Source organism: Euleptes europaea, chromosome 1, assembly GCF_029931775.1.
Source record: "Euleptes europaea isolate rEulEur1 chromosome 1, rEulEur1.hap1, whole genome shotgun sequence".
Classification (NCBI taxonomy): Eukaryota; Metazoa; Chordata; class Lepidosauria; order Squamata; family Sphaerodactylidae; genus Euleptes; species Euleptes europaea.
The window spans coordinates 176,569,736-176,596,456 of record NC_079312.1 but is presented as its reverse complement, the minus strand read 5'-3'; the positions used below and the strand labels follow the sequence as shown (position 1 = coordinate 176,596,456).

At 49.2% G+C, this 26,721-nt stretch overlaps 1 protein-coding gene across 1 annotated transcript; it reads left to right on the top strand.

Moving 5' to 3' along the window:
- Positions 1 to 24,109, top strand: LOC130478764 (semaphorin-3F-like). Its single transcript, XM_056850977.1, has 16 exons — positions 1 to 157; positions 879 to 941; positions 1,165 to 1,284; positions 3,154 to 3,247; positions 4,108 to 4,227; positions 7,338 to 7,477; positions 8,221 to 8,335; positions 10,589 to 10,658; positions 10,759 to 10,903; positions 12,820 to 13,042; positions 15,167 to 15,255; positions 15,339 to 15,380; positions 17,531 to 17,688; positions 19,710 to 19,777; positions 21,799 to 21,932; positions 23,629 to 24,109. The coding sequence occupies exons 1-16, from the start codon at positions 68 to 70 to the stop codon at positions 24,058 to 24,060; spliced, it is 2,103 nt and encodes a 700-aa protein (XP_056706955.1). The 5' UTR covers positions 1 to 67; the 3' UTR covers positions 24,061 to 24,109.
- The last annotated feature ends 2,612 nt before the right edge of the window (positions 24,110 to 26,721 follow it).

Genomic DNA, 26,721 nt, shown 5'->3' with positions numbered 1-26,721 from the left:
GCTGGAGACCCGCACCGCCCGCCCCTTCAGCTTTGCCTTCAACACCAGCGACTATCGGATCTTGCTGATGGACCAGGACCAAGAACGGCTCTACCTGGGCGCCCGAGACTACCTGGTGGCCTTAGACCTGCACAATATCAACAAAGAGCCGCTGATTGTAAGTCTCGGGGGGGGCTGCAAGGACATTGGGATGAATCCCGACAGGTTGGACCAAAGATTCCACTATTACTTTTCCAGCTGTGGGTGGCCAGGTTGGGTGGGTGGGGGGACAAGCTTCATGAGATTGCCAACCTCCAGGTGGGACCTGGAGATCGGGAACGACGGCCAGTCTCCAGACAACAAAGATCAGTTCGCCTGGAGGAAATGGCTACTTCGGAGGGTGGAACCCCGCTGAGGTCCCTCGCCTCCACAAATCCCACCTTTACCAGGCCCCACCCCCAAATACTTAGGAATTTCCCAAGCTGGAGTTGGCAGCCCCACACAAGCATCCTAGGACAAGACAGGGTAACAAGACACAGTGGGCAAGGGTTGGAGGCTGATACCCGGAACTAGGGTTGCCAGATCCTTCTTTGCCACCACTGGGAGGTTTTTGGGGCAGAGCCTGAGGAGGGCAGGGTTTGGGTAGGGGAGCGACTTCAATGCCATAGAGTCCGATTGCCCAAGCGGCCATTTTCTCCAGGGGAACTGATCTCTGTCGTCTGGAGATCAGTTGTAATAGCAGGACATCTCCAGCTAGTTCCTGGACGTTGGCCACCCTACCCGGGACTCATGGCTCCTTAGAAGGGCCATGGGAAGTGACCGGTGTTCTCGGGAAGGCCGACCGGTACGAAGGAGAATGGCTTCACCTTTTTTAAGCCCCCTTTCCCCTTTCCTTCCAGATCCATTGGCCGGCACTACCAACCCATCGGAATGAATGCCGCTTGGCTGGGAAGGGCCAGTGGGTGAGTGGCGGTCCCTTGAATCGTGCAGAGCCGTAGAACTTGTGCGTTCCAGGACTGTGAACTCTTATGGCGGCCAAGCTGATAATAGGGGTCCCTGCCTGTCGAAGCTGGCTCTCGGGGGTGAATGGTAGGGGGAGGAAAATGGGGTGGGGTTTACTCCGTCCCGGTGGGGAGTTGGGAGTGCTGCAGCTCTTCACGGTTCTGCCTTCTCCCTACTCCCCAGGGCGAATGCTTCAACTACATACGACTTATGGAACCGCTGAACCGCACGCATATCTACGCCTGTGGAACAAGTGCCTACCACCCCGTCTGTGGCCTCATCAACCGTGGCTGGCGCTCTGAAGTAAGCGGGGACCCCTGAAGACGGGATGGTGAAGGAGACCGGGCTAGGGTTGCCAGCTCTGGCTTGGGGAATTTCTGGAGGTTTGGAGGGGACGAGGGGGGATTTGGGGATAGGAGGGAGCTCGGCAGAATATATTGCCACCCTCCGACGCTGCCGTGTTCTCCATGGGATTTGATCTCTATTATCTGGAGATCAGGTGTAAGCTCTCCAGGCCCCTACCAGGAGGTTGGCAACCAGGGGAGAGGGACTGTGGCTCAGTGGTAGAGCCTCTGCTTGGCATGCAGAAGGTCCCAGGTTCAATCCCCGGCATCTCCAGTTAAAGGGACCAGGCAAGTAGGTGATGTGAAAGACCTCCGCCTGAGACCCTGGGGATCCGCTGCCAGTCTGAGTAGACAATACTGACTTGGATGGACCGAGGGTCTGATTCAGTAGAAGGCAGCATCACGTGTTCAAGTAACCCTAGACTGGGCCTAGAGGCTGAATGGGGTAAGGTTGTATAATGAATTTATTACAGACAAAAATCAATAACTTGTATACAGCCCTATTATAGCCTCTATATTTCTATTAAAAATATGAACGTAAAACACAATTAGACTCAAACCATTAGATCCAAACTAAGACCAAGCGAGTTTCGGCCATGTGGCCTTCTTCAGTGGTCTAAATCCATTAAAATCCAGAATGCAATTATACCATTATACAGGTATACAAATAAGGAGCCCCGTGGTGCAGAGTGGTAAGCTGCAGTACTGCAGTCCAAGCTGTGCTCACGACCTCAGTTCGATCCCAACGGAAGTTGGTTTCAGGTTGCCGGCTCAAGGTCGACTCAGCCTTCCATCCTTCCGAGGTCAGTAAAATGAGTACCCAGCTTGCTGAGGGTAAAGGGAAGACGACTGGGGAAGGCACTGGCAAACCACCCCGTAAACAAAGCCTGCCTAGTAAACGTCGTGATGTGACGTCACCCCATGGGTCAGGAATGACCCGGCGCTTGCACAGGGGACCTTTACCTTGACCTACAGGTATTCAAATATATGTCAGTACAACAATCTTTATGACTGAGTACAAGCGGTGTTTATAAAATATAAAGTTTACTTATAAAAACACCATCCAGGTGTTCCTTTTCAATTTTAAAAGATAAAGGACCCCTGTGCAAGTACCGGGTCATTCCTGACCCATGGGGTGACGTCACATCCCGACGTTTCCAAGGCAGACTTTGTTTGCGGGGTGGTTTGCCAATGCCTTCCCCAGTCATCTTCCCTTTACCCCTGGTGAGCCGGGGACTCATTTTACCCACCTCGGAAGGATGGAAGGCTGAGTCAACCTTGAGACGGCTACCTGAAACCAACTTCTGTTGGGATTGAACTCCGGTTGTGAGCAGAGCTTTTGACTGCAATACTGCAGCTTAACACTCTGCGCCACGTGGCTCCTTTTCAATTTTAGGCTTTAGTAAATCTGAAAAATGTAATTCCTTTCATAAAACCCTCTTGAATGGGGAGATGATGGATTTCTAGCACACTATGGGGCACTGATCAAGGTATCCCAGTCATAAAGATGTCATCAAGTCTGAATAAGTGAAGCAGTATATTCAAATTTCAAATACCTTTATTTGCATAGTACAATCTGCAATATATAAAAGGATAAAGGTTAGAGTAAAATAAAATTAATATAAATCATTCCTTAATGTTGTGATTCTGCTTTTGACTAGATTCCCATCGGTTAACTACTCTCTTCAGAAATTTTGCCACGTTTTCGGTTGTCTCAGGGTCCTTATCAGCTAGTAGTTTGTAAAGTATTTTCATAGTATTTGAGCGCCTGGTAAGTTTCTGTGCGAATGCCCAAACGCTCTTCTCTCTTCCCCTCCCTCCCTGCAAGGAGTACCTCTTCCGAATGGTGCCTCGTTCGCTGGAACCGGGAAAGGGGAAATGCCCGTATGACCCACGGCAGCACAGCATGGCCGTCCTTGTCAGTAAGTCCCCTTGAGTGAGGACCTGTGGCCCCCCGACGCAGGTCCTCCACTATACATGAAGTCTGAGTATTCTGCACACACAGGGCAGGGCATAGTTAACACGCAACAAAATCCACGCTATAACATTTTTATCGGTGCTGGTGGAAAGAGCCGTCAAGCCTCAGCTTATGGCGGCCCGGTAGGGTTTTCAAAGCAAGAGACATTCAGAGATGGTTTGCCATTGCCTGCCTCTGCATAGCGACCAAGAAGCCAGCGTGGTGTGGTGGTTCAGAACGGTGGTTTGGAGCGGTGGATTCTGATCTGGAGAACCGGATTTGATTCCCCACTCTTCCACATAAAGCCAGCTGGGTGACCTTGGGCTAGACACAGCTGTCTTAGAGCTCTCTCAGCCTCACCTACCTTACAGGGTGTCTGATGTGGGGAGGGGAAGGGAAGGTGATCGTAAGCTGGATTGATTCTTCCTTAAGTGGTAGAGAAAGTTGGCATATAAAATCCAACTCCTTCCTCTTTGTAAGCCAGTTTGAGTCTCCTTAAAAAGGTAGAAGAAGAAGAGTTGGTTTTTATATGCTGACTTTCTCTACCACTTAAGGAAGAATCAAACCGGCTTGCAATCACCTTCCCTCCCCACAACAGACACCCTGTGAGGTAGGTGGGGCTGAAAGAGGGTGACTAGTCCAAGGTCACCCAGCTGGGTTCGTGTGGAGGAGCGGGGAAACAAATCCAGTTCACCAGATTAGCCTCCGCCGCTCGGGTGGAGTAGTGGAGGAACCAAACCCGGTCCTCCAGATCAGAGTCCACCGCTCCAAACCACCGCTCTTAACCATAAAGACCAACTCTTCTTTTTCTTCTCGCCCGCTCAGATAACACTCTGTACGCCGGCGTGCACGTGGATTTCATGGGCACCGACGCCGCCTTGTTCCGCACCATGGGGCCGCGCCCAGCCGTCCGCACCGAGCAACACGATTCCCGTTGGCTCTACGGTAGGACTGTTTGAAGGCCAGGCATTCCACCTTGGGCCGAACGGCGGGGCAATTAGCTGATGCAGGAGCCCATGAATGTCAAAGGCATAATAGAGAATTGTGTATTCGTTTGTTTTAAGTAACTTTGAACATGCTGTTTGAACATGCTGTTTGGTTACCTTTAAACACTGGCAGTTTTTTTGTGGCGTAAGCTTTCATGGGCTATTGCTGTTGGAAGGCTAAAATCTTCAAAAGATGGGTGGTGGGAAGCGCTGCCGAGCTGCTGCCAGAACCAGCGGGTTGAAATTAAATCAAAAGAGTTCCCGTCTAGACATTAAGAAGAATTTTCTAACAGTGAGAGCTGTTCCTGAGTGGGACAGGCTTCCTCGGGAGGTGGTGAGCTCTCCTTCCCTGGAGGTTTCCAAGCAGAGGCTAGATGGCCATCTGTCAGCAATGCTGATTCTATGACCTTAGGCAGATCATGAGAGGGAGGGCATCTTGGCCATCTTCTGGGCATGGAGTAGGGGTTACTGAGAGGGTGTGTGGGGGAGATAGTTGTGAATTTCCTGCATTGTGTAGGGGTTTGGACTAGATGACCCTGGTGGTCCCTCCTAACTCTATGATTCTATGGTTCTAAGGTGACCCTACAGGGCAGGGGTCCCCAGTGTGGTGCCCATGGACGCTATGGCACCCGCTGACGCCTATCCTCATGCCCACTGAGTGTTTTTAAAAAGTGGGTGGGGCCAGGTGGGGATTTTGCCCAGCAAGTCTTCTGATTGGACATTGGAGGTCTGATTGGCTGGGCAGATTTTTTTAAAATGTTGCTTTGACAGCCGCCGCCACCACAGCACAAAGATCTTACCGTGGGTAAGCGGCGGCAGCCATTTTGTAGCTGGCTCCACCTCCTGTGGCAGCCCTTTTGTAGCCGTGCCCGCCACGCTGCCAGAATTCCAGAGGTACCCACAGGCTCAAAAAGGTTGGGACCCTTGCCTTGGGGATTTTAGGGCAAGAGACGTTCACAGGCGGTTTTGCCATTGCCTGCCTCTGCATGGCATAAGAACATAAGAAAGGCCAAGCTGGATCAGACCCAGGTCCATCAAGTCCAGCAGTCTGTTCACACAGCGGGCAACCAGGTGCCTCTCGGAAGCCCACAAGCAAGATGACGGCAGCAGCAGCATTATCCTGCCTGTGTTTCATGCATTTAATATAATAGGCACGTTCCTCTGATCCTGGAGAGAATAGGTACCATATGCATCATGACTAGTATCCATTTGGACTAGTAGCTAAGGATAACCCCATCCTCCATAAGAACATAAGGAAGGCCTTGCTGGATCAGACCAAGGCCCATCAAGTCCGGCAGGTGCCTCCAGGAAGCCCCCAAACAAGACAACTGCAGCAGCATTATCCTGCCTGTGTTCCACAGCACCTCATATAATAGGCATGCTCCTTTAGTCTTGGAGACAATAGGTATGCATCATGGCTGGTATCCACTTGGACAAGTAGCCATGGATAGCCCCATCCTCCATAAGAACATAAGGAAAGCTCGCTGGATCAGACCAAGGCCCATCAAGTCCAGCAGTCTGTTCACACAGTGGCCAACCAGGTGCCTCTAGGAAGCTCACAAACAAGACAACTGCAGCAGCACCATCCTGCCTGCGTTCTGATGCACCTAATATAATGGGCATGCTTCTCTGATCCTGGAGAGAACAGGTATGCATCATGACTAGTATCCATTTTATGGCAACCCTGGACTTCCTTGGAGGTCTCCTATCCAAGTACTAACCAGGGCAGACCCTGCTTAGCTTGCAAGTTCGGGGCTAGCCTGGGCCATCCTTTTCCTTTCCTTTTATCCCTTAGAAGCTCCTTGATCAATTGATCTTGAGCAGCATATATCTAGTGTTGGAGGGATATAAGGACTGAAACAAATCTTGCCGCCTGGGCCATCCAGGCGAGGACCGTCAAAAGCCTACGCCGCAGTCAATGTGATCGTCCTTAAGATGCCACAAGATTTTCTCTCTCTCTCTCTTTTCTCTCTTGCTGCATCCCGCAACCAGGGCTGCCTTTCTGGGATTTCCTTTTTGTAAGTTACTTTGAGAGCTTTTTTAAAAGATGGAGAAATAATACGCTGATAACAAAAATAACCGTGAGGCCAAGTTGGCAGCTAGGGAATGCCAAAATGGGGGACCGGTGGACTGGAACTTTGACAGGGTGTGGATGGAGGGACAAGGGTGGCCAACTCCGGGTTGGAAAATACCTGGAGATTTTGGGGGCAGAGCTTGAGGAGGGCGGGGTTTGGGGAGGGGAGGGACTTCAGTGCCATCGAGTCCAATGGCCAAAGCGGCCGTTTTCTCCAGGGGAACTGATCTCTATCGGCTGAGTTCAGTTGTAATAGCAGGAGATCTCCAGCTAGTACCTGGAGGTTGGCAACCCTACTCAAGACCCAAGGGGGGCTGGATATATATTGTTTTGGATCCGCCGGGGATTTCTGCAAGTGGAAAGGATTTCCATCCCTGGACCATGGCTTCCTCTGCCCCCCCGCTGCAAACCAGAAACCCCCCTGTGTGCAGTTTGTGTGTGTGTGTGGAGGGGAAGTCAGGTGTTTGTGGTGGAAAGAGAGCCCTCTTCTCACATCCATGGAAATCCTGCAGTGGAGCAAACCCGTTGTTGTTAGTGTGCACTGAACTTGATGACTGTTCATCCTTTGGACTTGGTTTGTGGGAGGGACCAAAACCATTGGCCACCGCTAGCGTGGTGTCGTGGTTAAGAGCAGTGGTTTGGAGCGGTGGACTCTGATCTGGAAAACCGGGTTTGATTCCCCACTCCTCCACAGGAGCGGCTGAGGCTAATCTGGTGGACTGGATTTCTCCCCCCCCCACTCCTACACAGGAAGCCAGCTGGGTGACCTTGGGCTAGTCACAGTTCTCTTCGAGCTCTCTCAGCCCTACCTATCTCACAGGGTGTCTGTTGTGGGGAGGGGAAGGGAAGGTGCTTGTAAGCCGGTTTGATTCTCCCTTAAGTGGTAGAGAAAGTTGGCATATAAAACCCAACTCTTCTCCTTTTTAAAGTTTTTCTCGAGTGCCACCAAGTGGTGAACCAAAGTAACAACCTTTCTCTCTCTCTCTCCGTCTCAGATCCTGTTTTCCTCCATGCCCACGTCATTCCCGACAGCTCTGACCACAACGATGACAAGCTGTATTTCTTTTTCCGCGAGAAAGCGCTGGAGGGCTCCGTGGGGCCTGCCGTGCTCGCCCGGGTGGGACGGGTTTGCCTGGTGAGCGACCGTGCTGGGAGGGTCTTTCCTTGAGGCAAAGCTGAGGGAAATGGCAGCTGTGATGAACACATGAAGCTGCCTTCTACTGAATCAGACCCTTGATCCATGAAAGTATTGTCTACTCAAGACGGGCAGCGGCTCTCCAGGGTCTCAGGCAGAGGTCTTTCACATCACCTGCCTGCCTAGTCCCTTTAACTGGAGATGCCGGGGATTGAACCTGGGACCTTCTGCATGCCAAGCAGAGGCTCTACCGCTGAGCCACGGCCCCTCTCCAAGGCTCTCCAGGGTTTCAGGCAGAGGTCTTGCACATCACCTACTTGCCTGGTCCCTTTAACTGGAGATGCCAGGGATTGAACCTGGGACCTTCTGCATGCCGAGCAGATGCTCTGCCACTGAGCCACGGCCCCTGCCCCTTGTGAAGACAGATGAAGGAAAGCACTGTTTCAAGCAAAGACTGGGCAGTCATCTAGCGTTTGAACTCCTGCAGCTCGGGGGGGGGGAATAGATGACCTTCGAGACCCCTTTCCAGCTCCAGAGTTCTGTGACTCTGCCTCTCCCATGATTTTATTTCCATATTTCACGTGAAACTTTCCTTTGTTGCTGCCTGCTCCTGGTCCGAAGCCGGAGAAGTCGGCGCAAACGGACGCTTGGCCGTTCCCCGCATCCTAGGAGCCGCTCTGTTTTCGGCAGGAAGAGGACACAGACCCTTTGGATAATGGGGCTCTTTCCCCCCCCCTTTTCAGAACGACGACGGGGGACAACGTTCCTTGGTGAACAAGTGGACCACGTTCCTGAAGGCTCGCCTCGTCTGCTCTGTGGTCGGAGAAGACGGCGTGGAGACCTTCTTCGACGAGCTGCGTGAGTCGGGTTGCTGACTCTGACTTGGGAAATTCCTGGAGGTTTGGGCGTGAGGCCTGGAAGGGGCTGGGTCTGGGGGGAGGGGAGGGACCTCAGCGGGGTATAATGCCGTAGAATCCACTCTCCGAAGCAGCCATTATTTCCCCAAAGGAACTGATGACTGTAGTCTGCTGTTGGAACCCCAGGAGAGCACCAGACCTCACCTGGAGGTTGGCAACCCTATGCACGAGGCCCTGTTTGCAAAGGAGAAGGGAGAGGAAATTTGGTCTTGGAGGGCAGGGAGGGGACTCCAGGCAATGGGCAAAGGATGTATTCATAGAATCATAGAGTGGGAAGGGGCCATAGAGGACATCTAGTCCAACCCCCTGCTTAATGTAGGATCATCCCAGATCATCCCTGACAAGTGCTTGTCCAGCCTCTGCTTAAAGACTGCCAGGGAGGGGGAGCTCACCACCTCCCTAGGTAGCCGATTCCACTGCTGAACGACTCTTACTGTAAAAATGTTTTTCCTCATATCCAGCCGGTACCTTTCCGCCCACAATTTGAACCTTGTCCTCTGCTGCCAACGGGAACAGCTCCCTGCCCCTCCTCTAAGCGACAGCCCTTCAAATACTTAAAGAGAGCAATCCTGTCCCCCCTCAACCTCCTCTTCTCCAGACTCAACATTCCCAAGTCCCTCAGCCTTTCCTCGTAGGGCTCGGTCTCCAGGCCCCTGATACTCCTCGTTGCTCTCCTCTGTACCCGCTCGGTTCTGTCCACGTCCTTTTTGAAGGGAGGCCTCCAGAACTGCACATAATACTCCAGGTGCGGCCTGTCCAATGCCCTGTGCAGCGGAACTGTGCCATCTTGCAATTTGGACGTTATGCCTCTGTTGTTGGGCCCCGAGATCGCATTAGCTTTTTTTTTAATCGCCGCCTCACTCTGGTTGCTCATATTTAACTTACGGTCCACCCGTACCCCAAGATCTTGTTCACACGCACTGCTGTCCAGGAGTGTACCCCCCATGGCCAGAGCAGGGAAACGGAGAACCAGGGCTAAAGTCTGGACTCCAGCTTTGTGGAATACGTTTTGTTTAGTGAGAGGGAGATAGGGAGAGATGGGAATCGGGAATTCTGTCGCCAGGGCTGAGATAAAAGTTTAGGCCAAACGGCTTCGAGCAGGCGGTTGAGGCAGCTGGGAGACGGGGTTTGGGCCTAGGCTGGGGTGGGTCGCTCCGATCCGTGCGCTGCAAGATGGGGAGGGGCCGTGGCTCAGTGGCAGAGCCTCTGCTTGCCATGCAGAAGGTCCCAGTTTCAATCCCCGGCATCTCCAGTTAAAGGGACCAGGTGAGTAGGTGATGTGAAAGACCCCTGCCTGAGACCCGGGCAGTCTGAGTAGCCAGTCTGAGCAGACAGTACCGACTTTGATGGACCAAGGGACTGAGACAGTATAAGGCAACTTCATGTTTTCAAATCAACCATGTGTTCAAGGATACGCCCCTCTCCACATGTCCTTGTGTGCCATCGACAGTCAGCAGGCAGCCATCTGTTGGCAATCCCAACAGAGGGTGGCCTGCCTGGTAACAACCAGAGCACGGGGCCTTTTCCTTCGTGGCTCCGGCTCTGTTGAATGGGCTTCCTGATGAGGTGAGCCCCCCCCCCCCCCGCCTCCTTGGAGATCTTCAGGAAGCGCTGCGAGGCCTGCCTCTTGGCCAGGGCTTTGGAGAGGGTTTGACTCGGCAGGCATCTTTTAAGGGGGGAGGGATTTGGGGCGTATCTGTGGTTTTGGCTGGGGATGTTTTTACTATTATTGTAAGCTGCCATGAACCACAAGGAAAGGCAGGGTATAAATGTTTTAATTAAACAATAATAAAGAAGATGCTCGGTGTCTGCATTCAGTGACTGTTGAAGCTGGAGGGTGAGAGATTCAAAACAGATAAACTTGTGGAACTCCCTGCCCCAGGATGTTATGATGGCTGCCAACTTGGAAGGCTTTAAGAGGGGAGTGGACATGTTCATGGAGGAGAGGGGTATTCAGGGCTACTAATCGAAATAGGTAATAGTCATGATGTATGCCTTTTCTCTCCAGTATCAGGGGAGCATGCCTATTATACTAGGTGCTGTGGAGCACAGGCAGGACAATGCTGCTGCAGTCGTCTTGCTTGTGGGCTTCCTAGAGGCACCTGGTCGGCCACTGTGGGAACAGACTGCTGGACTTGATGGGCTTGGGTCTGATCCAGCAGTGCTTTCCTTATGTTCTTATTCCTGTGCCCAGGTGATGTTTTCCTGCTGCCGACCCAGGATGAGAAGCACCCGCTGCTCTACGGGGTGTTCTCCACTTTGGGGTGAGTGTCCGCGAAGTTAAAGGGATTTCAGCCGCAAAGAGTGACGCGTGCAGTCAACTGCAGGCCTAAACTTTCCATTTCTCCGCTTCCCTTCCCCAAGGTCAGTGTTCCGGGGTTCTGCCGTCTGCGTTTATTCCATGGCCGACATACGCACGGTCTTCAACGGACCATTTGCCCACAAGGAAGGGCACAACTACCAGTGGGGGCCGTACACAGGACGCGTACCCTACCCCCGTCCGGGAGCTGTGAGTCACCCAAAATCTCCTCCCCCCACCCTTATAGTCCAAACCCTTGATGCTTTATTTCCCGCCCCAGTCAACAGAAGTATAGTGTCCAGATCACATGAAGTGATGGTCTCGCTTTACTCTGCTTTGGTTAGACCTCACCTAGAGTACTGTGTTCAGTTTTGGGCACCTCAATTTAAGAAAGGTAGACAAGCTGGATGTGTCCAGAGGAGGGCAACAAAAATGGTGAGGGGTCCAGGGACCAAATCATATGAGGAAAGGTTGAAGGAGCTGGGTATGTTTAGCCTGGAGAGGAGAAGACTGAGGGGATATGATAACCATCTTCAAGTACTTGAAGGGCTGTCATAGAGAGGAGGGTGCCGAGTTGTTTTCTGTTGCTCCAGAAGGTCGGACCAGAACCGACAGGTTGAAATTAAATCAAAAGAGTTTCCATCTAGCCATTAGGAAGAATTTTCTAACAGAGCGGTTCCTCAGTGGAACAGGATTCCTTGGCAGGTGGTGAGCTCTTCTTCCCTGGAGGTTTTGAAGCAGAGGCTAGATGGCCATCTGTCAGCAATGCTGATTCTATGACTGTAGGCAGATCGTGAGAGAGAGGGCATCTTGGCCATCTTCTGGGCATGGAGTAGGGGTAACTGGGGGTGTGAGGGGGAGTTAGTTGTGAATTTCCTACCTTGTGCAGGGGGTTGGACTAGATGATCCTGGTGGTCCCAACTCTATGATTCTGTGATGCTTTCCCCACAAAATTACGGTGTGGTGTAGTGGTTAGAGTGTTGGACAACACTCTGGGAGACCCAGTATTAGGGTTGCCAGCTTCAGTTTGGGAAATACCTGGAGGTTTTTGGGGTGGGACCTGAGGAGGGCAGGGTTTAGGGAGGGACTTCAATATCATAGAGTCCAATTGCCAAAGTGGCCATTTTCTCCAGGGGAACTGATCTCTATTGGCTAGAGACCAGTTTAATAGCAGGAGATCTCCAGCTAGAACCTGGAGGTTGGCAACCCTAGCCATGGATGCTTGTTGGGGTGACCTTGGGCCGGCCATATGCTCTCGGCCTAACCTCCTTCATAGGGTTGCAGTGAGGATAGCATGGAGGCGAGCAGAACTATGTAAGCCAGTTTGGGGAGAAAGGTGGGGTATAAATGAAGTAAGTAAACAAATAAAAGTCTTCAGAGTCTTTTTCAAATGAACCAGTCTTCCAACTTTCAGCTATCTCCAGCGTGGTGTAGTGGTTAAAAGTGGTGGACTCTAATCTGGAGAACCAGGTTGGTTTCTCTACTCCTACACCTGAATCTAGTCTCAGTTCTCTTAGAGCTCTCTCAGCCTCACCTACATCACAAGATGTCTGTTGGGTGGAGAGGAAGAAGAAAAAGAGTTGGTTTTTATATGCCGACTTTCTCTAGCACTTAAGGCAGAATCAAACCGGTTTACAATCCCCTTCCCTTTCGCTCCCCACGAACAGACACCCTTTGAGGTAGGTGGGGCTGGGAGAGAGTGACCAGCCCAAGGTCACCAAGCTGGCTTCGTGTGGAAAAGTGGGGAAACAAATCCTGTTCGTCAGATTAGCCTCCGCCTCTCATGTGGAGAAGTGGGGAATCAAACCCGGTTCTCCAGATCAGACTCCAGGGAAGGAGCTCGTAAGCTGGTTTGATTCTTCTTTAAAGAGGTAGAGAAAGTCGGCATATAAAAATCAACTCCTCTTCTTCCTTCTAACAGCTGTCTGTTGTAGGTGTCTCCAACAGCGCTTTCACACATGCCAAATCATGCACTTTGAATTGCACGTCGCATCTGGATTTTACTGCGTGAAACGGCAGTATCCAATTGTAAACGATCGCTAAAGGGTGGGTTCAAAGTGCATCGTTCGGCATTGTGCGACAGCGTGTGTCTAGGCTCTGACCTTCTCCCCGGCTCTCTTTTTCAGTGCCCGGGTGGCACCTTCACCCCGGGGCTTCGCTCCACGCGGGAGTTCTCCGACGAGCTGGTGACCTTCGTGCGGAACCATCCTCTGATGTACAATTCCGTCTACCCCCTGCAGCGCCGCCCCGTGTTGGTGAGAACCAACGTGCCCTACAGCTTCACCACACTGGCCGTCGACCTGGTGGATGCGGTGGACGGGCGATATGAGGTGCTCTTTCTCGGCACGGGTATGCCCAGACTTTTCGCTCCAGGAGGGCACTAGCTGGGGATATGGTGCTGGAGATTCACAACTTCTGTTTTTTTTCCCCAGTCAGTCTTCAACTTTTTTTAAAAATTTTTAAATTAATTTTTATAACATAAAACAAAAAAACAAACAAATACAATAAAAAATAATGTAAAAAAATAACAAAAGAAAATACAAAAGAGTATCTGTATATACTTATTAATACATTCGTAGTTACAAAATTATAAAGACCATAAAGATACCCCTTCGATCCTCCACCCACCTTAAAAAAGTGACCCGACTTCCGAAGAAGTGTGTTAACAGTTTTAAAAATATCTATTAACAGTAAAATATAAAGATATTAAAACTAGCTTCTATAACTCACTAATTAAAGTAGTAAAATCCATTTTTGCCAGTTTATCCCAATATGTGATGGCCTTTGCCCAAGTTTTTTTAAATTCTTCCATATCTTTTCCATGTAGGAATTCGGTTAATTTGTCCATCCTTCTATACATCCATAATTTCTCTCTCCAGTCACAAATTGAAGGTTTATTCACTTGCTTCCAAACTTTAGCTATTGCAATTCTTGCAGCAGCAAAACTATATTGACAAATAACCCTGTCAATATTACACATATTTTTTTGTGGAATTCCCAATAGACAAAATGCAGGTTTTCTTTTTATTCTACCATTAATCAAATTATTAGTTTCCCTAATAACTTTTTTCCAAAAACTTTTAATTTTTTTACATATCCACCATACATGCATAAAAGTGCCTCTTTCCATTCCGCATTTCCAACATAAATCCATATCTCCTTCAACTTTTAATAGGGTTGCCATCCTCCAGGTGGGGTCTGGAGATCTCCTGGAATTATAGCTGATCTCCGGACGACAGCAACCAAAGTGATTAGGGGGCTAGAGCAACTGCCCTATGAGGAGCGGTTAAAGCGCTTAGGGCTGTTTAGCTTGGAAAGAAGGCGGCTAAGGGGAGACATGATAGAGGTGTATAAATTTATGCATGGTGTGTAGTGGACAGGGAGAAGCTTTTCTCCCTCATAATACCAGAACGCGGGGTCATCTGCTGAAGCTGGAGGGTGAGAGATTCAAAACAGATAAAAGGAAGTATTTCTTCACACAACACAGAGTTAAACTGTGGAACTCTCTGCCCCAGGATGTGGTGATGGCTGCCAACTTGGAAGGCTTGAAGAGGGGAGTGGACATATTCATGGAGGAGAGGGCTATCCATGGCTGCTAGTCAAAATGGCTACTAGTCATGCTGCATGCCTGTTCTCTCCAGTCTCAGAGGAGTATGTCTATTATATTAGGCGCTGTGGAGCACAAGCAGGATAATGCTGCTGCAGTCGTCTTGCTTGTGGGCTTCCTAGAGGCACCTGGTTGGCCACTGTGTGAACAGACACTTTGTCTTGATTCACGTTCATCCTTGGTTGAACTCAGTTTTTTAAATTGACATACTTCTAGGGTTGCCAGCCTCCAGGTGAGGGGGGGGGACGTGCCTTCCTGATAAGGTTGCCAACCTCCCGGTACTAAGCACGGGTGAATGGTACACAAATGTACAGAGCCAAGTTATAACAAACAAATATATAATAAGTGATAAAGCCAAAGGACAAACAATGTGTAGCAAGTAAACCTAGCAACTGTGTGACTAATAATATTTACATTAAAGTACAAGAAGTCACAATGAAATATCACAGGCAAAAAAGTCCTCTTCTTAATGTTTCAAAGATGATAAATTCCATAGGATATCCATTAGGTATAAATCCAAAAGATGGGGGACGGCCGTTTCACCTTGGTTTCTTCAGCCCCACATTATATCATCCATTCCATGGTAATTCCAAAACATAACAAAGTCCACTAAGGTTCAATATTAAGCCACAGCAATGTCAACAAGTTCCCATGGGATACTAGTGTAGTCTACACTCCAAAATCTCCCGGTATTTCCCAACTCGGAGCTGGCAACCCTATTCCTCTGGTTTGCCCTGTGTTTCTTTTGCCCCTTAGCTTAATTCTAGTATTACAGTCTACCTGTGCTAGACCGAAAGGGGGAGAGAGGCGGAGAGTTTTATTTCCCGAGGGGGCTTTCTGGCTGACGTCTGGTCTTCTTCCTCCAGACCGGGGCACAGTGCAGAAGGTGATTGTGCTGCCTCAGGAGCACGGGGTCCTGGAAGAGCTGACCTTGGAAGAGGTGGAGGTTTTTAGGGTGAGTGGGAACTCGGCTTCTAGACCAGCCTCCCTGGGGTTACCATCCCCGACCTAAACTGTTTTCTCCTTCTCTCCCTGCAGACTCCTGCCCCGGTGAAAACACTGTGGATATCCTCTAAACGGGTAGGTTGGGGGTACGTGTTGCCAAGCAGTGAAGAAGAACAACCACTTTCTGGGTTCTTTGACCACTGGAGACATCTTCCCGGGGATCTCTGTCCCCATGGTGCATCGCGAAAATATAGAAAACCTAGTTCTGGCTGTTGCTGTTTTTAACATGAGGACAGGAGTAGATTATTTTAAAAGGTAAAGGTAGTCCCCCTGGGCAAGCACCGGGTCATTCCAGACCCATGGGGTGACGTCAGATCCCAAAGTTTACTAAGCAGACTGTGTTTATGGGGTGGTTTGCCAGTGCTTTCCCCAGTCGTCTAGACTTTATCCCCAGCAAGCCAGGTACTCATTTTACCGACCTCGGAAGGATGGAAGGCTGAGTCAACCTCGAGCCGGGTACCTGAAACCGACTTCTGTCGGGATCGAACTCAGGTCATGAGCAGAGCTTTTGAATGCGGTACTGCAGTTTACAGCTCTGAGCCACAGGTTACTTACTTGGTTTATACCCTGCCTTTCTACCTATTGGGCACTCAAAGCACATTTCGTTATTATTCTCTCTTCTGGTTTTATCCTAACAACAACCTTGTGAGGTAGGTTAGGTTGGGACTGCATGACCGGCCCAAGGTCACCCAGGAATCTTCCACTGCTGAGGGGGTATTTGAACCTGGGTCTCCCAAATCCTAGGCTGACGCTCTGACCACTACACTACACTAGCTCTACTGATTTCCTGCGCATATGGAGGAATAGTAAAAGAGCAATTGCTTACTGGAAATTAATCGCTACCATCCTTGGGGAAGCACTGAATATAACCAAATCCTTCTGGATCAGAAAGCTTCTTTCTTTATTTTGTAAAGAAGAACATCTTAAGAAAATGTCAAGAATTAAACACAGTGGTAGCAGCCAGGTTGATTTATGATCGTATTTGCAAGTCACCTTTGTTCAGCGAACAGCTAAAATTGAGGTGCGCAGGAATCATTCATGAAACAGTTTATCAAAATACACCAGAAATTAAATGGACTATGATCACCTCTTACTGTATACATAACCAGATTATCAAATTATAATACTGTTCTGTTGCACCTTGTCTAAACCTTGAGGTTTTATGTGGTCAGGTTAAGATTTTTTTCAATGTATTATTAATATTTATAAAAGTATACTGGCTGAATGTTAGAAAAGGAAGGCAGGTAGCTGAAGGTCCCTGTCCCCAGGTATGCAAAGGGAGCGAGTCATCCCCCCCCGGGGTCCCCATGGGTGACATGGCGCCCGCTGACACCTTTTCTGCTGGCCGCCAAGTATTTTTAGGAAGTGCTTTCTTTTAGGGCTTTTGCCCAGCAAAGCTCCTGATGGACTATTGCAGATTTGATTGGCTGTACAGATTTTATAAATGTTGCTTTGGCAGCAGCTGCTACCACAGCACAAGGATCTGCACTGTGTTACTGAAGTTAAGCGGTGTCAAATGTATTGTGGCCAGCTCTGCCTCTTGCTGCAGCCATTTTGTTTCTGTGCCCACTATGCCGCGTTGGAATTCCAAATGTGCCCACAGGCTCAAAAGGGTTGGGGAACCCCCTGCTTTTAACTTATTGCTTTTTCATTCCTCCAAAGATCTCAGAATAGCATACCTTGTTCTTCCCGCCTCCCTTTTTCTCCACAACAACCCTGTGAGGTAGGCTAGGCCAAGAGTGTTTGACAATGCCATGGTCACCCAGAGAGCTTTATGGCATTGCAGGGATTGGTGCCTCCAAAGGTCCAGTGTGCAAACCATGATACCTCACTGGCTTTTTTACCTGGGAACTGGGATTTTTTAAAACTTAAACCATTTATTAACTGCCTTTCTTCCTTATGGAGTTCGAGGGGGCTTACAAACATAGATAAAACACATCAAATAAAATAACCTCAAAAACATAAAACCAACATTTTAAAATCACTACTCAGGAATGCGACTAAACTAAATGCAGTCCTGAATAAAACCGTCTTCACCTGCCTCCTGAAGATCAAACGTGAGGGGGCCGGGCGCACCTCCCTGGGGAGGTTGTTCATAATTGCGGGGCTGCCACTGAAAAGGCCCTGTCTCGTGTGCCCAGCAAATGGGCTTCTTTGATCGACGGGACAGTCTCTGGGCTCAGCTCCTAGCTTCTGCGGCTCACTTGGCCTGTTCTCTTTTGCAGCAACAGCTGTATGTTTCCTCCGATGTGGGTGTTTCCCAGCTGAGCCTGCATCGGTGCCGTGAATATGGGGAAGCTTGCGCTGACTGCTGCCTGGCCCGAGACCCGTATTGTGCTTGGGATGGGCAGCGATGTGCTCGTTACAGCCATACGGCTAAAAGGTACGTCTTGGAGAGAACACTGACAGTACTTTTGCGGTTGTGAAAGCAAGCCTGATTGGCTAATTTCTCATGCCCCCTGGCTAACTTCTCATGCCCCCTGGATTCTTAGAGTGACTCAACATCACATTACCTATTTATGCTAATCTGTGATCTAGGAACTTTCATGTTTTCCCACGTGCGATAAAAAAAACTGCGGCTCAAATGGCCACAGATGTCTGTTTCTCTTTCAGGGATATGTGGGAAGGATTGGACCCATAAGGGTCCAGCGCCTTTTCTGTTTTTTACCTTCCAGGATTTCTGCTGAAGTGAGGGGAAGATCGCTTCCCTCTGTTCCCTGCCTTTAAGGTGGCGGAGACCTCCTTAAATCAGATTGGAGAGTATGTAACTCTGAAGGTTAAAAATTAAGAGAGATACTAAAAAGGAAATTGGAACGGATCATGACTGAGAGGAAGAGAAAAAACATGCACAGGGAAAGATGAGAGAACATAAAACATCTAAATCGGGTCCACAACGTTTTACAATTTAAAAAGCCAAACTGTGTCAAAATTTAACAAGCCAGTATAAGAGAGTCTAGTTGCGTAACTAAAAATATGCAACTTAATATTACTCGTAGATTCCAGTCCAGTAGTACTTTAGAGACCAATGTGATTTTCGGGGTATGAGCTTTCAAGAGTCAAAGCTCCCTTTGCCAGATATAATAGTACTGCTAATTGACACGTTAATGATCCCATAAAGTTTCTGCAGCCCAAACACTGGTTATTGCAAGTCCTTTATTAGGAAGTGAGAGACGTGAGGCCTCACACTTAAAATATACGCAGGAGTATCCTGTATGGTTGTTTTAGGGTACTGGCATAAATCTGTGCATGGTTTGCGCTTGGATCTCTGGCTGTGAAGCGTCTTTTAGAAGATCTTTAATCCCGTAAAACCCGTCACTTTCACATATTTGTTATCTAGCACAGCGTCCCAACTACCCCTCTGATATACCTTAATTTAAGGATGTGGTTTCCTTGTTAAAGCCACAGTTGGCTCTAGAGCCGCTAGTTACAGACCCCCTAAACAACCGTGTGAGTAAGAAGCTGCAGGAATTGACTGTTGCCGGGCATTCGTCGAGGTGAAAAGTCAGTGACTTCAACTGCACAAAAGCTGATCTGTATCTTTGCGGAAGAGACTGGTTCCTTTGATTTGGTAATGACTGTTCGTTGTTTTATATGCTCTCAAGGGTCTTCATCTTTTACTGTCTTTAGGCGCCTTTGACCCCGGCTCAATCAGTAAAAATTGGATGAACTCAAGCACCAATTGGTGTTGCTGTTAAAAAAACAACACAGGAAGGACCCTGTGGTGGGAAAGGACTACACTTGGTCTCTTAGGGCTGTTTAGCTTGGAAGGAAGGCGGTTAAGGGGAGACATGATAGAGTTTTATAAAATTATGCATGGTATGACAAGAGTGGACAGGGAGAAGCTTTTCTCCCTCTCTCTTAATACTTGAATGTGGGGTCATCTGGAGGGTTAAGAGATTCAAAACAGATCAAAGGAAGTATTTATTCACACAACGCATAGTTAAATTGTGGAACTCCCTGCTCCAGGATGCGGTGATGGCCGCCAACTTGGAAGGCTTGAAGAGGGGATTGGACATGTTCATGGAGAACGGTATTCATCGCTACTAGTAAAAATGGATATTAGTCATGATGCATACCTATTATCTCCAGGATCAGAGGAACATGCCTAACATATTTTCTCAAAAAAGGAGAGCATTAAGTATGGGTCACAGGGGGTGTATGCGGGGAGGTAGTTTGGAATTTCCTGCATTGTGCAGGGGGTTGGACTAGATGACCTTGGTGGTCTCTTCCAACTCTACATGATTCTATGATATTGGGAGCTGTGGAACACAGGCAGGACAATGCTACTGCAGTCATCTTGTTTGTGGGCTTCCTGGAGGCACGTGGATGGCCCCTGTGTGAACAGACTTGAGGCCTGATCCAGCAGGGCTTTCCTTATATTCTTATGTTCTTCTTCCTGTGCAGGAGGAGTCGGCGTCAGGACATCAAATACGGAGACCCCCTGAGGCAGTGCAGGGGTTTTAATGCCAAGGGTGAGTCTCTCTACACTCTCCTGAGAATAGGTCCCAGGGCTTGTGTGTGTGTGTGTGTGTGCTGTCAAGTCGCTTCCGACTCATGGCGACCCTATGAATCAGTGTCCTCCAAAATGTCCTGTCTTTGACAGCCTTGCTCAGGTCTTGCAAACTGAGGGCCGTGGCTTCCTTTATAGAGTCGATCCATCTCATGTTGGGTTTTCCTCTTTCCCTGCTGCCTTCAACTTTTCCTAGCATGACGGTCTTTTCTAGTGACTCTTGCCTTCTCATAATGTGACCAAAATACGATGGCCTCAGCTTGGTCATTTTAGCATCTAGGGTCAGTTCAGGCTTGATTTGATCTGTGTTTGTGCTTTATGGGCAGTCGTCACTTCCGACTTATGGCAACCTTATGAATTAATGACCTCCAAAACATCCTTTCGTTCACAGCCTTGCTCAGGTCTTGCGAACTGCGGGCCGTGGCTTCCTTTATAGTCGATCCATCTCACGTTGAGTCTCCCTTTCCCTGCTAGCTTCAGCTTTTCCTAGCATGATTGTCTTTTCCAGTGACTCTCGTCTTCTCATAATGTGACGAGAAGTACAAAAGCCTCAATTTAGTCATTTTAGCTTCTAGGCTTGATTTGATCTAGAACCCACTTATTTGTCTTTTTGGCAGTCTAGGATATCTGTAAAGCTCTCCTCCAACACATTTCAAATCACCTTTCTTCCTGTCAGCTTTTTTTATTGTCCAACTTTCACACCCATGTGTAGAAATGGAGAGTACCATACTGGACCTTTCACCCTGACCTGGATGGCCCAGGATAGCCCGATCTCATCAGACCTTAGAAGCTAAGCAGGGTCAGCCCTGGTTAGTACTTGGATGGGAGACCACCAAGAAAGTCCAGGGTTGCTAAGCAGAGGCAGGCAATGGCAAACCACCTCTGTTCATCTCTTGCCTTGACCTGGGTAGCCCAGACTAGCCCGATCTTGTTAAATCTCAGAAGCTAAGCAGGGTCTTCCCTAGCTAGTGCTTGGATGGGAGACCACCAAGGAGGTCCAGGGTGGCTACGCAGAAGCGGGCAATGGCAAACCAGCCTAATTGAAAACCCTACAGGGTTGCCATAACTCAGTTGTGACTTGACGACAGCTTCCCCCACCTCTGGACCTTTGCCTTGTGATCCTTGATCTTCCATAGCAGGCTCAAGAGACCTTTAGAAGTTTGCTTCCCTCCCCCGTTTTCTGCTGGATTAGAACTATTATGGGCACAGGAATTTAAATCTGTTTCCAAGCATTCCAAAGGAGGGGTTCTCTTTTTGAAATCGAAGAAACTAAAGAGATTAACCTTATGCCTCTGTGACTCTTAGGATTTAGTGCTTGTCAAAATGCCTGCGGGACCTGGTTGAAGGGTGGCATAATGTTGTGTAGCTGGACACCCATGTAGCGGATTTGGGCAATGTAATAAAGAAAAGTTGGTTTTTATATGCCGACTTTCTTTACCACTTAAGGAAGAATCAAACTGGCTTACAATCACCTTCCCTTTCCCCACAACAGACACCCTGTGAGTTAGTTGGGGCTGAGAGCTGTGACTAGCCCGAGGTCACCCAGCTGGCTTCATGTGTAGGAGTGGGGAAACAAATCCAGCTCACCAGGTTACAGTCTGCTGCTCATGTGGTGGAGTGGGGGAATCAAACCCGGTTCTTCAGATCAACCGCTCTTCCCCACTGCACTACGCTGACCTAATCGATGCACCGTAAGGGTTCAGCTTGGTCCCAGCCAACAGCGGCAAGGGTGGTGACCCGCATCTCCCTAAAGCAGGGCAGTGAGCATTTGGATTAGAGCTGGTTGGTGCAGCCACGCAGCCGGGACGGAATGGGCGTGCCTTTTAAGGGGGTGATAAAATACTTTGGCTGTGCCCCTCAGGGTAGAATGTAGAGCAGCATATGTGCAGTTTTGGAGAGAATTGTAACACAGACACTGGGCTCAAGGAGCCCTGTTTTTATTCTTCGCCTTATTCTTTTTTCTTTTCTTTTTTTGGATCCTAGTAGAACAGCAGTTACCTGAGCAGGTTCAGTACGGCCTGGAAGGTGGGAGTGTGTTTCTGGAGTGCGAACCACGATCTCCTCACGCATCTGTCAAGTGGCTCGTGCAAACGGACGGCTCTGACAAGCGCAAGGTGGTAAGTCCCTCTTCAGCATTCTACTGCGAATAAAATCGAGTCCGTCGGCACACACCATCCTCCTGGCTTAGCTCACTTAGTAAGGGAAACTCCAGACAGCAGTGTCTTTTGGGTTGCAGAGATGTGAACTGGGGAAACCCAGGGGAAAATCGCTTCCCCCCCAAAAAAACTTTATTTTTCAATTCATAACATAAGAAAAGCCCTGCCGGATCAGACTTAGGCCCATCAAGTCCAGCCGTCTGTTCCCACAGGGGACAACCAGGTGCCTCCAGGAAGCCCACAAGCAAGACGACTGCAGCAGCACTATCCTGCCTGTGTTCCCCAGCACCTAATACAATAGGCATGCTCCTCTGATACTGGAGAGAATAGGGATGCATCATGACCAGCATCCATTGACTAGTAGCCACAGATAGCTCCATAAGAACATAAGAAAGGCCATGCTGGATCAGACCAAGGCCCATCAAGTCCATCAGTCTGTTAAAAAAGGGGCCAACCAGGTTCCTCTAGGAAGCCCACAAACCAGACAACTGCAGCAGCATTATCCTGCCTCCTGCCTGTGTTCCACAGCGCCTGATACAATGGGCATGCTCCTCTGTAGAGAATAGGTATGCATCATTACTAGTATCCACTTTGACTAGTAGCCATGGATAGCTCTCTCCTCCATGAACGTTTCCCCTCCCCTCTTAAAGCCTTCCAAGGTGGCTGCCATCACCAAGTCCTGGGGCAGGGAGTTCCACAACTGAATTCATTTCAGTGGACAAATTGGGATGTTCTGGGGAGGAAGCATGCTTTCTAAGACAAGGTGTTAAGCACAGGATGCGGGAGACCAATACAGTATAGAACAACTTGCAAGCACTCCAACTAGAGGGCTTTATAAGTTGAAATTTATTTAACACCCTACACACATGCCTGGGCTGGTATATAGTTGTCTGCATATATTGAGATATTTGTAAATAATCATGTGTGCTTTAAATGGGTATTATTTAACCACTGATGAAGGCCTGAGGGCTGAAACACGTCTGGTCTTAAAATGAAATATATTTATGATTATTTTGTCTTTTCCACCCAACTTTGGGTACCCAGTTCTTGGTTTTTTATGGTTGGGTTTCTTCCTCCTTTTCTTCCTTTTTTTTGTATATGGAGCCAGCAGGGCCGGTGCCAGTCATTTTTGTGCCCTAGGCAAGGCTAACTTCTTGTGCCCCCCCAACCGCTAACCAATTTTCAAAAACAGATGTCTTATAGGGGAAAAAATTAAAGCACAAAACTTTTTATAAGACATAATTAATTATATTCTATAGCACTGTTCTTATATGCTATAGCACTATATTCTATACTTAAATAAAAAATAGTCAGTTGCATCTTTTTTTCAACAAACTAATCTGTTTAAAACATAAGAACATAAGAAAAGCCCTGCTGGATCAGACCAAGGTCCATCAAGTCCAGCAGTCTGTTCACACAGGGGCCAACCAGCTGCCGCTAGGAAGCCCACAAGCAAGACGACTGCTCCTCGGGCCAGTTCTGCGCCCCTCTGAGGTCTGTGCCCTAGGCGACTGCCTAGGTTGCCTAATGGTAGCACCAGCCCTGAGAGCCAGGCTAAAGTACAAACTGCCACCACAGCAAGATCCTCAAGAGAACGCTGGTTAAGGGGGATGTCAAGAACTGAACTTCTAATCATGCGCTCTTTCCCCCCACCTAGCTGCCCCGGGACAGCGTGCTCCTGCGGACGCTACAGGGTGTGCTTTTGGGCCCAGTGACCCCCACGGACAGCGGGATCTACCAGTGTGTCGGCACCGAGAACCGCTTCCGCCACACGCTCCGCCGCGTGCGCCTACATGTCTTGCCCCGTGCCTTGCTCGAAGGGGCCATCGCCCAACAGGCCCCATCTGCCCTGGGCATCTGCGAGAGCTACTGGCACCAGCTCAACCGAGACCAGGATGCCCGCCGCGGGCGGAGCGGCCGCCAGTCCCCTTGGGACTCGGAGCAGCAGGCCGACGGGTATAGCGCCAACCACCGCTCGTTGAACTGGACGAGAAGCAGCGCCCAGCACTCCTACAGCAGCAACGGCCGGCGGCGGCACCGTCACCGCACCAAGCCGTGGACAGGCCACCGTTCTCCTCCTCGGAGCTGAGCCGAGCGGGAGCCTTTGGCGCGCGCCATCTTTGGTGGTAGAGAATGACATTCCAATGGACTCCTTGCGAGAGATGGGGAAACCCCTCCTCCCCCCCCCCGGTGGAAGGGTTGACACTATTGCTAACAGGCTGTGTGTTGTGTTGCGTTGCGTGTCCAGGCTAATTCCAGGGTTTCGCAGGACCAGGGCTCGCTGGCTCGTTCCACAGATGTATATAATGACCAGCGCTGATTCCAGGGGCTTTGGCTTAAAAGTCTATTTTTTACAGTGCTAATTTCCACTTCCCTCTCCCCCCCCTTAACATGGCTGACTTGTTTTTTTCCCCTACCACAGTAGGGAAAGGGTGGGGCTTCTTTCAACATTAACCCCCGCGATTTTATTATTAACCCTGTGTTTTATTGCAGAGAATAAAAAGTGCCAGTTTATTTTCTAAACGTATTGCAAACGAGGGAGCCGTGGTGGATTTTGTGGAAAGAAGGGGTCGTTCCCGCATGTGCAGAGATGTTAACTGGGCTGGAAAGCGTGCGCCGGGATCCCATATTGCTAGAAGCTCTCCACAAATCATCAAAGAATTAAGAAAAAAATATTCTAGTCTGTTTCGACTCTTCCCCACAACACATGAGTTCAATGGACATCTCGCTTCAAATAGTGGCAACGAAGAAGAGTTGGTTTTTATATGCCGACTTTCTCTACCACTTAAGGAAGAATCAAACCGGCTTACAATCACATTTCCCTTCCCTTCCCCACAACAGACACCCTGTGAGGGAGGTGGGGGGTCAGAGTGTGACTAGCCCAAGGTCACCCAGCTGGCTTTATGTGTGGGAGTGGGGGTACCAACCCGGTTCTCCAGATCAGAGTCCACCGCTCCAAACACGCCTCTCTGGCTTCAGTCTATTCTATGGCCAAATATAGCAGTATGATTAACTTTAATAATTCTTCACAAGCAGCGGTATAATGCTCTGGGGGCATCTCCCCCTACTGTCTACCTACTCCCAGCCGTTGCCCAGAACCTCTAGCTGCTCAGGCAGCAAAATCTACACCCACTATTCAGTTATGACGGTGACTTTTTTTGGCCATGTGCAATACCCTCTAAGGTGCCTGTTCTTACTCGCTTCTGGCTTGTTCTGTGTGTGTTCAGGCGGGGGGGAACGGTATGGAGCATACTAGAATTGTAGAGTTGGAAGGGACCAGCCGGGTCTAGTCCAACCCCCTGCACAGTGCAGGAAATTCACAACTACCTCCCCACCACTGCTTGATAGGCTTGATATTTGTTTTCGGTGATAAAACAAGTGGAAGGCTAAAGGTGGAGAAAAGTCCCTATGTCTGCCAGCTTGGTTTCTGCACTGTCCTTAAATCACTACCCAAAGCAGGAGTAAGAACATGACCAAACTTCTCTTTTCCAACACTACACTAAGAACTTTGGTACGGTGGTCGAATTTTGCTTGTGAAACTGACAGCGCTGAGTTTGTCTCGTACTTTTAAAAAGCCCGCCTAGATGTGCCACCACCTTGACCTGGGTGGCCCAGGCTAGCGTGATCTCGGAAGTGAAGCAGGCTCGGCCCTGGGAAATCGCTGAGGAAGTCCAGGGTCACTATACAGAGGCAGGCAAAGGTAACCCGCATCTGTTTGTCTCTTGCCTTGAAAAACCGTACATGGTCGCCATAAGTCGTCCCACACAATACCACCTTCACTTTGCTTAGCCAATTTCATAAGTTAATTCATAAGTTAATTATGCATTCTGTGGTGTTGGAGGCGTGTTACGGATTACGGCGGACTGCCAAAAAAACCCAGTGGGTTATAGATCAAATCAAGCCTGAACTGACCCTAGAAGCTAAAATGACAACGGAGGCTGTCGTACTTTGGTCAAATTATGAGAAGACGAGTCACTGGAAAAGACCATCATGCTTGGAAAAGTTGAAGGCAGCAGGAAAAGAGGAAGATCCAACAAGAGATGCATTGAGTCTATAAAGGAAGCCACAGCCCCCAATTTGCAAGACCTGAGCAAGGTTCAGGACATTTTGGAGGACATTGAGTCATAGGTTCGCCATGAGTTGCAAGCCACTTGATGCTTCTGTAGAAGTCCACACCTGTGACACTTCCTAGCTTGTCTCAATTTACATCGCTATTGACACACAAAATTCTAAGAGGCTGAGGAGGAAAGGTCTGTCTATGCAGAAGCCACGCTGACTCTTGGACATGGGGTTGGTTTTAAGTATTTGAAGGGCTGTCACCTATAGGAGGGCAGGGAGCTGTTCCTGTTGGCAGCAAAGGCTAGGACTAACAATAGCAGGTTTAAATTGCAGGCAGAAAGGTACCGGCAGGATAATAGGGAACAAATGTTTACAGTAAGGGGTGGATCGACAGTGGAATTCGCTACTTAGGGAGGTGGTGAGCTCCCCCTCGCTGGCAGTCTGAGCAGCAGCTGAACAAATACTTGTCAGGGATGCTCTAGGCTGATCCTGCACTGAGCAGGGGGTTGGACTAGATGGCCTCTATGGCTCCTTCCAACTCTAGAATTCTATGTATATTTCAGCATGAATGCTTCCACCGATTTACTCAAGACAGATTAGACAAACAGGTCTGTGATTGCCTATATTTCACCCGCCCCCAAAACTGGCACTGTAGTGGTTCCTTCAAATCCTCTGCAGTACTCGCCATTCA